Source organism: Fonsecaea multimorphosa, assembly GCF_000836435.1.
Source record: "Fonsecaea multimorphosa CBS 102226 unplaced genomic scaffold supercont1.4, whole genome shotgun sequence".
Lineage (NCBI taxonomy): Eukaryota > Fungi > Ascomycota > Eurotiomycetes > Chaetothyriales > Herpotrichiellaceae > Fonsecaea > Fonsecaea multimorphosa.
Window position 1 is genome coordinate 380,712 of NW_015971638.1, and position 13,439 is coordinate 394,150.

Consider the following 13,439-nt stretch of genomic DNA (forward strand, 5'->3'; position numbering starts at 1 on the left):
ATCACCTCAAGCCATCTCTACGCCGTTCACGGTGACCACATCTGATGCTGTTCTCCGTAGCAGTCCACCTCTCTCCTCCTTTCCATCCCTATATCTGGACGGCTTGAGTGGTCAGAATACCCCGTCTGAGTCTCAATGTCCCGGACACGTGCTAGTCGACTCGTGCCATGCAGCTTGGTCACTTCCCCGCGCAAACTACTCTGGTGATACGTCCCTGTTGCGCCAGGAATACCATTGACCCGTGTCTGACTTGGAAGGCTTGTCTTGCGCGTAGGAACAGGTGGCGGAATCAATCTTGCGGGAGACGCTAGTGCCTCGCCATGGGCTGCGCCGCTTCGCTGGGAAGGAACCGCACTCGAGATGTGACCTGTTCCAGTCCTTGGAGGGAACAGTCTGGGAAAGAAATGTTGGAGGGGCGTCCGCACCATGGGGAGATTGGCACAGATGACGCCGAGGCCGGCCTCGATTGTGGTCCAAATCGTTGACACCAGAGACCCGGCGGTAATGTCGTCGCCATAAGCCGAAGAGTACAAGGTCGTCAATCGCGAAATCGAAGCAGCGCACACAATGACGCCCAGCCCGAATATGCAAGTCAAGGCCAATTTCTGCCGCATTGGCAACTTGAGCGTGAATATTACGGGCGGCACCATCAACACAATGAGGAGATCTGTGAAAATGTTGTAGATGGCGTTGCTGTACCACAAGGCATAGATGTCGACACAACTCCCATCGCTTCTCCATCGCTCCCATGCCCGCGAGATTGGATTGCACTGGAGAATCGTTGCGAGGGTGAAGGAGATGCAAGCACCAACCACAAAGGCGACCAAACTCCAGCATGTTCGAACAAACCAAAGGCGATCGGTGAAAATGCGGAGATATAGGAAGAGTATCGACAGCTTGGTACAATTGATGGTAAGCTTGTAGAATATTTGCAGCAGAAAGAAATACTACCACGGCAGTGTTAGTGTCGTTGGTTGGGCTCTCCAGAGTCTAGCCTACCTTTAAGGCTTGCGCAGCTTGATGTCTGCTGATGAGGTCAAACGGCCGGCCATATCCATAATTCACTGCAGCAATGGAAGCACTGCACTGGAGGACAAGGAATGTCTGCAAAATGGTGAGACCAGGCCAAATATGTCGGGGACAAACTAACTCACCAAAGATAACAGGGTCGTCATATCGTCTAGACCGAGTCTTCCCAGCAGCCTAATGCGCCAATAGATCCGGTTTGCCACGAGGACCAAGGCCAAAATGGGTGCAATGATTGATGGGATGACCAAATGGGCTCCACGGCCACCTAGGCCAAGGGCCTCAAGGTGACAATGTGTGCACGGGTTTGCAGACATGTTGCTGCGTCGGGTATCGTGATATTGAGCCGGCTTCACTTTTTGAACAATGGCAGTCGAGGCAGATGAGGCTTGAGCTGTCGTTATAAATGCTGTTTTCTTGGTAAGTTGGCCAGTCGCCTGGGCATTTCCGGGAGAGACACGGCAGAGCCGTCACGGAACTGAGTAGAGAACGGCTAGGGAAGGTATACGATCAAGCAGCAATCAAAATTCGAGATAATGAAGTCCCGTCGCACCAGTGAAGTTGGGCCGGTGCACGTATGAAGGCCAGGTCGACTTGCCGCACCCACCCATGAGCTCAAACACTCGACTCGGATCCTTTATAGCTGGCTGTAAGTCTCCAGCCAATATTCCCAGCCAGTTTGAGATGCTTCTAGGACCTGTGGACTGTAAGATGCATGCGAAGCGGTTGCTCTACGCAGATAATGCCATGTGCTGCCATGCGAAAGTCGAAGTGTGGGATTGGCGGTTACCTGCCTCGAAAGTATTTTAAACTCTATGAATCCATCCAATCCATGACAGGTAAGATGTTTGTATAATGTTTGTCGGGAAGATGGATTAGAAATGGTATCTCCCTGTTCATGCCTTGGGGTCCGGTAAGCTCTTTCATGCTCGAGGTTTGCTTTGATGTTGCCTCGCAATTAGTCCTTGTGTCCATTCTTACGTAGTTTTGCGGAGGCTGGAGCCTTTGAGGGCAACTGGGCTTCAACAGGGATATATATGCACATCGACGGATACTGGGAATTGGGTGGTAAGGACTCGAGAATGAAATGTGTACTATGCAGATTCCCGACTGGCGTCGTACACGCGCACAGCCCGAGGTTGTCGCTTTCAATCCGGACCAGGCTGCGTTGAAAAGGGCCGAGCGTTGCCAGAAGATACAGGGGAGAGTAAAGCACACAGGAAGTCAAAAGGGCCCATCCCGTTCTATGCCATGCAGGTCCAGGTTGTTTCCAAGATTATTGACACCGGTTGGTCATCTCGGCTGGGCGTTGAGGCCGGAATCTCGACGTCACTTTTGAAACAATTCCAATCGCCAAAGCTGCAAAGCTGCAAAGCTGCAAAGACGCTCGCTCGGTTATCATGTCGTATCCTGAATCCGTCCACCAGGCACTCGATCCTTTACAAGTCAGAAGCAATGGTGCAGAATGGTAACCAGGTTCCCCCCTTCTCTTTGTACTTGAGGCGTCCCTGTCACATGCAACACGATGCCCGTTTGATCAAGACCCTGAAATGACTGAGGTTCCCCTCGCTTTATTTAATAAGCGAACTGCCGACCTCGATGCTGCGATAGAATCACAGATGTTGAGCTGTCAGGCGACATTCTGAGCGGTGAAGAGGTGATGAATATGGCTCCCCATGGCTCCTGTTTGTAACGTATGACATTTGAAATTTCTCGAGTTCCTGTCCGACCTTATACATATCTGTTTATTTCGACATCAAAGTCTTTGCGACCGCTATCGAGAAATACTGCTATACAGACTGCGAAGCATGATGCTCAAACTTGGTGTCGGCTCTTTCAACGGGTTCTTTTCTCGGATTCTATCATTTCAAGTTCTGATCACTATGGCCATGCCATTCAACATTGACAATTCCAGCGACAGCCGCTCGGACAGTTGTGTTTGGGAGTTCAGCCCGACTGTGAGTTCCCGCCGCTTTCAAGTTCCCCTAAACTGTTGAATATGGGAAGCATGCTTGGTCATCAGGATTTACCCGCTTGTTTACAGGCTAATGTCTGTTGGCAGATTTGTGGCGAGGATGTGAGTTATGAAGAGCTTGTCTATCCAAGAACCACCGAGTGCCTGCCTCTCGCAACTGGGATGAAGAATGTGTGGACGAATGAGTGCTCAAGCTGGTTCGGTGAGCACTACCGGGTCACTGCTATCTTTCTATCACTGCCACGGACTAATACAGGGGATTTGTGCAGGAGCATGCACCATGTGGATACAGCCTGACTGCACTGGTGAATGGTCGATGAGGATTGATGATCCAGCCAACACTCATCTGGGAACCTGCTTTTCGGAGTATTACTACATCATGGCAGTCTCCTGTGAGCCGGCATGAGAGGATCGCACAGCTCTGTGTCTGGTAGAAGATGTTCTAGAGGGCAACACGGTCCAACGACCCCTGGACGGCGATCAGGAGTTCCATACGTTTCGACCGCGATCACGGGTAGGACGGTACAAGTACATGGGGGGAGATGCCAACATGTTTCACAGAGAACATAGAGAGATCCCGATATCGCATTGGACTAGATAGATGGGCAATTGCACTCGGCTTCTTGGAAAGACTCTTCCACGAAGGACACTGTTCTCCAATCTATTACACTGGCAAAGAGTCGTACGAGTTCAGCTCTTCTTTTCTTGTCAAGCGTTAATTGGCAGCCCTAGTGGAACGCACGGACCACCCACCTCCCCAAGAACGTCTCCCCTTGCAGCCACGTTCTTCATTCTCCAAGCTTTCCTTCATTCTTCTGGCATTATTAGCTAGGCTGTTGCTAGGTATGCAATGAGGCGGCTTCACAAGGTATTTTTCTGTCGATGCCTTTCAGAGATTGAAGACAAAGCATTGGCAAGCTCTCGCGGGCCCCACCGCGGCCATCAGTCTGGCGATTCCTTTAAAGCCACGAAGCTCCCATTGTCCTCAGAAAAGCGCGTGCAGGTGGCTAGATCAGGATATAAGTGCTGGAAAATGACGTGCTAAGGACTGTAGTCCTTTGGTTCTCAAGATTCCGATACGGGCAATGCGCCACCCCTAGTGCAAACCAATCTGCCATGTCTGCTCTCCAACAGCTTGATAGTCCTCCTGCTGTCCCTGATCAGCAAGAGCCTGAACCCCGTTCGCTCAAGCGCTCCCGTTCCAGTGTACTAACGAGACAATAGAGAAAATACATGTATATATTATCTTCGCTGACTCTCTACCTTGCTCCAGGATGGTCGAACGGACAGGATGAGCGGCCAGAGGACAACCTTCATACCTGTGCCAGATTCACCAAGGCAGGGATCTGGTGATGCGTATTCAACAGACAGCTGGGGAATTTTGACAGTCAGGGGCCTCGGTGACCCCGGGTCGGCAGTTTGTCCACATGTCACTCGAAATGAAAACGGTGAAAACTGAGAGACGAACGGGAACTGGATATATCTTTGCAAGGCGACGCTCGACAATGGCGCTTTCTAGCAAAACCACCATATCTGAGCCCACGCAAAACAGCAGTTCGCACATCTGCGAGAAAGAAAGAAAAAGGAGATGCTGGACTCAAGGGTTTGGAAGGCAGTTGCGCTCTCGCCAAGGGCTCTTCATTCACCATCCGAGGCCTCGAGATTTCCTTCACGCGGACCAAGGCAGTGCGGCTTTTTCGATTGTCTGGAGGTGGATTCACTGCCTTTCTTGAACAAGTGAATACTATTGTTGATTGTATTCATGGTCACCTGGGCAGTGCGAGGCTACGCGCCCCTTTAAATGTCCCCATTCTTCCGCCATACCATCTTGTCCGACACTCCTTCCCATCTCGAACACTCGCCTTCCCAAGATCCATCCAGGTTACCTTGGTATCCATCAGACCATCGCTCAAGACAACCCGTTCAGGTTCCTACAATAACAAACTCAAACCACAAGTCCTTGAAAAAACTAAAATGGACGCCTTCCATCCCTTCTCCACCATGCCACCCTCAACCGCAATGGTAACCAATTAAACCCCCGAACCACAGAAAAGGCGCGTCTAACATTGTATAGGAACCAGCACAAGGTCCTCGCCTTTCCCAGGACTTGTTGCTGCCCGTGGAATATATAAATATGAATGTCTCCCATCCTGGAGCTGCCTCCCCCCATATTCATGTTAACGAGCAAAACTTGGTATACCCAACAAGATCACCGGCCCTTAATATACATGCAAGGACGTTCGTGCCTGGTGCACGCGACCGTGGAATCGAAGCCACAATGAATGTCCATGCCGACTTTGTCCCAAGCGCGCGAAATGACAACGCCTGCACACATCCTAAGACCGGCTCTACCTCCAACACTCTCGACGCAAATAGCATGCCCTCAACTCCAGAACCACGCAAACATCCGGTATCAGGACCACTGAACGCAGGTGCTGGGGTCTACTTTCCAGGTACTTGCAGATGGAACCCATACGTCTTCGAAGTCCAGTGCGACTTCGACGCTGAAGCACTCTATCACCAACGTAGAGTGGAAGAGATGGCAGCAGACGGAGCACATGCATCACAGTTGCATGTCCAGGGTTTCCATTTTCCTACCTCTTCGAATCGATTTGACCACATCCCCCCCGTCTTCACAGCCTTCCGGAATTTCGAGAGGTTTCCACTCATAAAAGCCAAATATGAAGAGGGTACTCGCGAGGCACGTGAGTCGTCGAGACGATCCTTCGTCCAGTACATGCACGATGGAGACAAAGAAATCGAGGAGGAGGAGGAGGAGGAGGAGGAGGAGGAGGAGGGCGACACCTGGAGGATCACAGATCCCCAGTCCGATTATCAGTGGCTCCGCCTCGCGGATCTACAGGGCTTAAAGTGTATCCACCACTTTAACGTTTTTGGTCGACCGGTCCTCACGAAGTCGGATACAGCTCCGGCGACCACAATCGCCATCTTGAAGTCGACCCCAAAGCACCTCAATGTCACCACTCCCGATGGGCTGTGGAAGAGCACTGTCATGAATTGTGCTCAGCAGCTGCTGGATCCTGTCCTCTACTACGGCAAGAAGGAGATTCTGGAATCTCTTCGTGGATCCGAACTGGAGAACGCTTGCATAGGAAAATGCCTGAAAACCTACAGTCGGCATGGCTGGTGGGTCCATGACTACTATGGACCTGAAGAACACCATGTCATAGCCGATTCCCTCAATCCATCGTGGTATCCCGACCCTACACAGTTCATGGTGATCAACGGCATCACGGAGGGCTTCGGCCATCGGGTCGACATCATCACTGCTGCCACGCATGAAAAGGAGAAGGAGGATGCAGCCCGCAAGACTGCGTTCAATGCCAGGCTCGCACAAGGCCGGAAACCGTCTAAGCTTGGTCTCTCTTGCTTTACGCATGAAGATGTCGAAGAGGTACCGAGCTTGACTTCTCGCCCCAGGGCTACATCATCCTCCCTAAGTCACTCAGCTTACCCCACGGTCAGCCAACCTACCACAATCGCGAAGCCAGTGCAGGAACCCGCTGGCCCATCAAGCGAGATTGTCGTTCCTGATCGATATACAACAGGAGGCTCGCTATCTCGTGAAGAGTGGAAGCGGCGTCTTGCTGCGACAGAAGACCGGCATGTAGCAGCTCGTTGGGCGGATGACGAAGATGAGGACGAAGAGGAATGGCAAGAGGAGTGTGTGGGTGCACCTGGACCCTCCTCTTCTGCCGAGGCCATGATTGAGGACGAAAATCCACAGAGAGGCAGCAATAAGCCATCTGTGGATGAAGAAGTTGAGAGCACGGAAACCTCTCATGCCAACGATGATCGTCGCGTGTCCTCCTCAACGGCAGCTACAACCGTCGAGCACTCCCGCGCTTCGAGTGTTAGCCTCAGTGAGACCCCGGACACATCTCTCCCAGTGTCTGACAATGAAGATGGCGGGTCAAAAGCCGTCACTGACGACGAGAGTGCCAGCATCTGTGATGGAGCAGAGAGTGCCGTTGGTGCGGAAGGGGTTGAGGAGGCTGAAGAAGAGCTTCCAGCCTCAAGCGTCCACACGCACGCCAGCAGTCTTCACACTCGCCTCGACGCTATCGAAGACGCGATGCAAACGGCTGCCACGCCATCAGCATCACTTGTGCCTGTCACTCCCGTGATTCCTCCAAGGGATCCTCGACGCATTTCTAGCTTTGCCAACTCGATTTCTCTGTCACGGACTTCGACCTTGGTGGAAACTCCAGAATCTGCCGCGCCTATATTTGTCGACAATCCCAGAATTCCTGCACCGACTCCTCGCTATCGCGGCCTCAATGCCAGGAGGGATCCTCCGGTTGACGCCCTCACGCCAACTGATCCTTTGCCAAGTGGACCTCGACTAACGGTTCATCGATTCCCGAATGGTGCTATCACCATGACGCTCCCTGGCCAACAACTCGGACTTGTTCGAAGTCCCGCGGTGCGCTTTGATCAGCTGCCTGCAGATTTTGGCAATGCATCTTTTCGACGTGCTGCTGTACCCCCAACTAGGATTCTGAACAGATCGACCCCTAGGACTGAACACGTCTCTCCAGGTGTTGGAGAAGTTGCACACGCTGCAGAGGACGCCTCTCTCAGTGGTGCAGCCATGCATCGATCTCAGGCGTCGCCTTCAATGGCAATTATCCTATATCGCAGGCCTGTGCCACTCAATAACGCCATGGTCCGATACCTCCAGGCTTGGAATCGCCTCCTTGCCAATGCCACATCGAACGGTGAATATTTCTGGCAATGCGTTCTTCGAAGGGTTTGCATCGAAAACTATTTGGACGCGCTTGCACTAGAGAGATGCGCGGCTATCTACGAGGTCGATGGCAGCGAGGTTGACGAAGACCATGCGATCTCAGGTGGTGCCATATTTACTTTCGTCGACGACGGTGGTGCTATTGAAGAGGAGATCATTGGCAACAGAGTACAACCCGACGTGGCACAATCTCACAACGCCGAGTTCAACGTTGGTGTGATCGGTGATATCTCTCCAGAGAGCACCGCGCAAGAAGAGCATGTGTCTAGCTCAGCGCCAGTGCCGCCTCCACAGCCATCGCCGGCTTCCATTGGCCCTTCAACAACCTTCCGCCCTCGACGCGAACGCCGCCGTTCCCGATTTGCCCTTTCCCCGATTCGAGAAGCATCATCGAATGCCACGGCCGACCCTAGTCTTCCAGTGCAGGAGACTCTTCACAACACCCCGTCCCCTACCTCTCCGTTGCCGTCCTCAAACCCATGCGCTCTCACGAACGAAGTGTCGCGCTTCTCATGGACATCATCCGAAGCCTCTCCAGAGGCGGAAAGCCATGAGGGAAACTACCAAGGAGGGGATGACAGTGATGCCCAGGAATACGCAAGAAAGAAACAAGACGAGGTACTTCAGCCTGTGCCCTGCCTGCCATTTTTTCAGCGCACACGCATGGATTGTCGACATGCCAGCTTGGCCGCTACGCATAGGAGAAGACTTCAAAAGCGCCGACCACCAACCCAAAAGACGCAGGCGACCTCATCATCCACCGCCATCAACGCAAGCGTCACCAGCGCGCTAAAGGGTGCGTCGGCAAAGACAAAGGGTCTTTGGAAGAAAGGCTGGCAGAAGACGAAGGCATTGTTTACGACGAAGAATTGAACGTGCTCTCGATAGCAGCCGCTCTATTCTCCCACAAGGCAATCGATCAAACTAATAATTGCCAACGGGACCTTCAATATGAACGAAACAACACGGAACACAAAGCGATTCATGTACCACTATGTTATTACCAACACCACAACCACAACGTTTCACGACGATACGATATGATACCCCTGTCTCGAGACCTCGACGACAGCCGTTGCCACGACCTTTTTCAAAAGCGATTACGGAATCACGGAATGATGGATAGTTTGAGGGGGGGAAAGAAGTGCAGATTCTCCAAGTGCTGGGTTCTGCCATGTCTTGTAAAGCGATTTGGGATTGGTTTCTGTACACAACGCTAGGGCGATTCTTGTATGAATATTTTGGTCAACAAAGGCTTCAAAGTCCTGGAAGAACGTGTATGAATAGGAAGGCTCTTAGTATGGAAGAAGGCCTTGATGCAGTCCCGACTTTATTGGAGTGCATGATGGAGCAAGATGGAAATGTTTTTGGTAACGGCGTGGACATGATACCCCAGCGCAATGAGCATTGGCATTCTGTATAGATAGCACCAAAATGCAAACTCCAAACTTGAAGATCACATTCCATTAGAACCAACATCTGAAAGAGCTGCTCAGGCGACTTGGGACATGTCTCAGAGGTAGATCTGATAGTGTCGATGCAACGCGCAGTTCAACACCCTCAGGCGATCGACATCTTGGAGCAACCGGAAAGCCAGCCAATGCGGCAACTGGTCCCACGAGGGTCTTGAAGAGTGACGCAGGATTCCGTGCTTCTGGGTATGCACATCATGATTAGGAATGCAAGCGCTGATCGGCCACTTACCACGTTTGCGAGCCGAAGTCTGCGAAGGTTGTCTTGAAACCTTCTACCTCGTAGCTTCGCAGAACATCCGAAACCGCGGAAAGTCAGTCTGCATTGGGATGGGATATTCTGGCTGTTGAGGCGTGTTTATTCTCTTTTCGGGATTGATGTACAACCTTGGTATTGCTTAGGTTTGCTGCAAAGTCTGAAGTACCTGCATTTCAGTTAACTCTAGGCATCTGCACCGTGACATCAGCCTGCAGCATGCGGTTGCATTAGGGTTGGAGGCGTATATCCAATGAAGTCTTGAAGGTCTGCCCGACAAAAAAGATCATCCCCCCGGAGTTCAGAGAAGGTTCGTGTCGGCTGGGACGTTGACGCCATGGGCTCGGTCCTGGAGGGAGGGAAAGGTTTATAGTGGAAGAAAGGAAGCATTCACTGGCTGTAGGTATGGTGTACATACTCGCACTCGTAGGTGTACACGAGTAGGAGGACGAATCTTTTTGGGTAGGAGGATGGTTCTGAGCTCGAAAACTGCTAACAAAGCGAAAGCCACAAACCCCAGCTTGGAGAGATGACTGGTCAGCGATGCTGCATGGAGCCAACTGCCGGGACTGGCACCATCTTTGTTCAACGTTGTGTGGGTTTGATAAGTTCAGGCCTGGCGGGAGTGGCTGCAACGCCATGTAATTTCCCCTCCACCAAGGAATCCACTGCATCACAAACACCATCGAATCTTGACTTCAGACCATCCTCAAACGAACTGCCCAGTCTGCCGCAAGTCGGGCAAGGTTTCGGAATCTCGGTTGGAGGTGCAAGCCAGACGTGATGCTTGCCACTGTACTGGCTGGAGGCGCAGAAGAGGAGAGACGGAAGGGTTGAGGTGCCCAAGTAGGTACAGCATGCAGAAGAGACAAGACAGACAATGCTTTCCGCCTCATAGCAGTCGACCTTGTTCAAAACAATTGTGCCTGCTCGAGACTCTGAGGAAGTGCGAAGATTGCTCTTGTTTCAAAGATAGAAGCGCACCCAGGGAGGGAGCAGGAGCAGCAGTCGAGATGAAGCGAGTCCCGCGAAATTGCACAGTGAGAGGAACAGGGCAAGTGCTTGGATTAGCCGGGAGCCACAAGGGCCTTGTAGAGCTTAAGGCATGGGCTGGCGCCATAGGCTGGGCCCCGGCCAGCAGGCTTTACCTGCACCGGCTAGCAGCTCTGGTGGCCCCGGCTTGTCGTCCTCGGTGTGCCGATCAACGACAACGCTTTGGTGTCAGCGATCGCCCCGGCCACGCTGCACAACCCAACCGTTGTCCGTTAGCCGGTCGCAGTTGCACCAGTTGCAGGTGCCCATGTGTGTGTTTACGCTGTGGCAGGGACGCTCGTCTGCCGGGCTTTGCAGAAGCCATGGGCCCCAGCAGCCCTCGAACCCCCAATCACGGCTACGAGCTGCCATCTCCTTCCGATCTCTTACCTCTTCCACCCTCTCTCCATCTGCGTCTTCTCACCTTGCTTTTGTTTTGCCTCCAATCCCGCTCCAAGCGTCTCTCTTTATCCGGAGCTTTTTCGACAGTCCTCTGACCAACAGTCGCTCGTTTCGCTGTCCTTCTCTTCTGCCGCCCATTCGACACGTTTGAGATATACACCTTCCAGTTTCACCTCTTTGTCCCTTTTCCAACGCTCCACTCGTGACTCGAATCTGTCACGGCCTGCCCAAGCTCGACAGCCTCGCTTCCAGCTTCCACCATCCTCGCCGAGCCCTGAGTCTTGTCGCCTGGCAGAGGGGAGCCCATTGGGACGACAGCCAGAGCGGTTGTGGGAAGAATGAGGAGTTCAGCATGAGCTGGAGTCTGAAAGAGGTGGTTACATTTTGGATATTCGCATTGGGAAGCTTCCGTTGACCAATCCACTCACCTACGGTCGACGGACGATCTCCCCAAAGAGCATGAAGAAACCTCGTTCCTTGGGCGCATTGGCCCTTTTTGCCCCCGGGGTGTTTGCGCAGAGCTGCATATCACTGGCTGGTTCGACGACTTGCCCTGCTTTCAACGCTTCTTCAATATCGACAGATTCTACTTTAGTTGCCCTATAGTGAGTGACACTTGATGTTCTTCAGCCCACGGATGAGAAGCCCTAACGCGATTACAGTCCCTTCCTTGCTTTCGTGACGTCGACCGAGAGCTTCGACACTCAATTAAGTCAATATGTGGATGAGCAATATGTACAGACAAAATATGTCAATATCTTTGGTTGTGACAACGTCAATTTAGGAAACACCTCCAGCTATTATGCCCGGTACACGACCAGCTTCCTCTGCAATGGAATTGTCCAAAATTCAAGGACACCCTGCGGTCTATCCGCCGCCGATTCCCAACCTCTGTGCGCCGATTCTTGTGCCGATTTGGCGCTGAGCGAGGAACAAATTGTCTCGAGCAACCTATGCACGGGTCGCAACAGCGACTATGCAGATGAACTTCGAGCCGACTTCACCAACTGTGCTTTGCCTGCAAATTCTATTAGTGGCAGTTGCATCACAGGAGAGTCAAACGAACCTGACGACTGTGGGTTCGGTGACAATCTCCCCGGCCTGTGCAGCTTCTGTCGCTCAAGCACCCTCAATGGGACAGACTCGTGCTGCTTGACCTCCAACGCGACTGGTCGATGCCAGGATGTGACGCTTCCTGTCTTCTCCACAATTTCCAATCTCTTCTCCTCTACTACCAGTGCGACGTCTTCACCAACCTCGAGCCCAACGGCTGCCGCTAGCCACGGAGGCGGTGGTTTGAGTGGCGGAGCGATCGCCGGAATCGTTGTCGGATCCGTGCTGGGATTTCTCCTCCTGCTTGCCGTGATCATCTTATGCTTCATGTGTCTTCGCCGCAGACGTAACGATAGCAAAGCAGGCAGTGTTCTCAACCAACCTTCGCCTCAAAGGAAGGGTGTTGTGTCTGCGTCCTACAACCAACCCATGTCGCAGCAGGGGTATGAGGTCTTACCTGGCGGCCGGGTCGCCCGTATGTCTGCACTGCAGGATGATCAACCAGGCGTTGGACCTACAGTTGGACCACGGAATTATACATCACATACAGACCCGTATGGCGACAGCCCAGAATCGCGCGAAAAGGCGCTGGGTGCGGTTGGCGCCTTGAAAGCTAATGGCTCACCGGGCAGCGACTCACAACATGGATCGTCTCCGGGTGACTTCTCCTCCCCGGAAGGAGTTGCAAGTGGGCAATCAGAGCAATTGCCGTTCTTCAAGGACTATTACTCTAACGACGATATACATCCTGGAGATAAGGTCTCTGTGCTATGGGCATATCAACCTCGAGCGGGAGATGAGTTTGAATTGGAACGTGGTGATATGTTGAAAGTGGTCGGCATCTGGGATGACGGCTGGGCGACGGGAGTGCGTATCAACGAGCGGGCAGAAGACTACGACGGCAAGCATAAGGTGCAACGAGACAGTGGTGTCTCGAACGGATCTGCAGCTCGCGAAGAATCCCCTACTCCATCAGGCGAGATCAAGGCCTTTCCTCTTGTCTGTGTTTGCTTACCGGAAGCTTGGAAGAAGACGGTAGAAGGCGACACGTCTACAGAAAGCGGCTCAGGCGGTGCTCCACCGATATGAGAAAATCGGCCCACTGTCCAATCATGCTGATTTTACGACGACATGCAGTTAGCAAGGGGCGTTTTCGGGATGGAGGCTCACGGTCCGACGAGAACTACAGTACTCAATAATCCACTAATATAACACACCAAAAGCACAATTCATGGAGTCGGCGTCAACTTGGATCGCAGAACAAGGCCCTGTCAGCAGCACTTTTGCCCGGTACCGAGTTGGATCTTTGTTGGCTATGCGTTGTCGTTGTTGTTGTTACCTTCTATGCCTTCAGTTGATACCCATTGTGTATAGCCCTCTACCAGCTTGGAGTACATTATGCTCTGTGCTCGATATTCAGTGCTCAATGTTGACGTCGCATGGTTATGAGCA

The 13,439-nt window shown here is 52.4% G+C and overlaps 4 protein-coding genes across 4 annotated transcripts; 3 read left to right on the top strand and 1 right to left on the bottom strand.

Annotated features, from left to right (window-relative positions):
* Nucleotides 1-26: 26 nt before the first annotated feature.
* Nucleotides 27-1,343, bottom strand: Z520_02780 (uncharacterized protein; the record flags this gene model as incomplete). Its single annotated transcript, XM_016773293.1, has 3 exons — nucleotides 27-947; nucleotides 1,000-1,104; nucleotides 1,155-1,343. 3 exons carry the CDS (start codon nucleotides 1,341-1,343, stop codon nucleotides 27-29), a joined length of 1,215 nt encoding a protein of 404 aa, XP_016635350.1.
* A 1,491-nt stretch (nucleotides 1,344-2,834) lies between these two features.
* Nucleotides 2,835-4,214, top strand: Z520_02781 (uncharacterized protein; the record flags this gene model as incomplete). Its single annotated transcript, XM_016773294.1, has 3 exons — nucleotides 2,835-2,984; nucleotides 3,089-3,103; nucleotides 4,056-4,214. The coding sequence occupies 3 exons, from the start codon at nucleotides 2,835-2,837 to the stop codon at nucleotides 4,212-4,214; spliced, it is 324 nt and encodes a 107-aa protein (XP_016635351.1).
* Nucleotides 4,215-5,279: 1,065 nt separating this feature from the next.
* Nucleotides 5,280-8,645, top strand: Z520_02782 (uncharacterized protein; the record flags this gene model as incomplete). The annotated part of the gene is made up of 1 exon (XM_016773295.1): nucleotides 5,280-8,645. One exon carries the CDS (start codon nucleotides 5,280-5,282, stop codon nucleotides 8,643-8,645), a length of 3,366 nt encoding a protein of 1,121 aa, XP_016635352.1.
* A 2,748-nt stretch (nucleotides 8,646-11,393) lies between these two features.
* Nucleotides 11,394-13,076, top strand: Z520_02783 (uncharacterized protein; the record flags this gene model as incomplete). The annotated part of the gene is made up of 2 exons (XM_016773296.1): nucleotides 11,394-11,539; nucleotides 11,597-13,076. The coding sequence occupies 2 exons, from the start codon at nucleotides 11,394-11,396 to the stop codon at nucleotides 13,074-13,076; spliced, it is 1,626 nt and encodes a 541-aa protein (XP_016635353.1).
* Nucleotides 13,077-13,439: the final 363 nt, after the last annotated feature.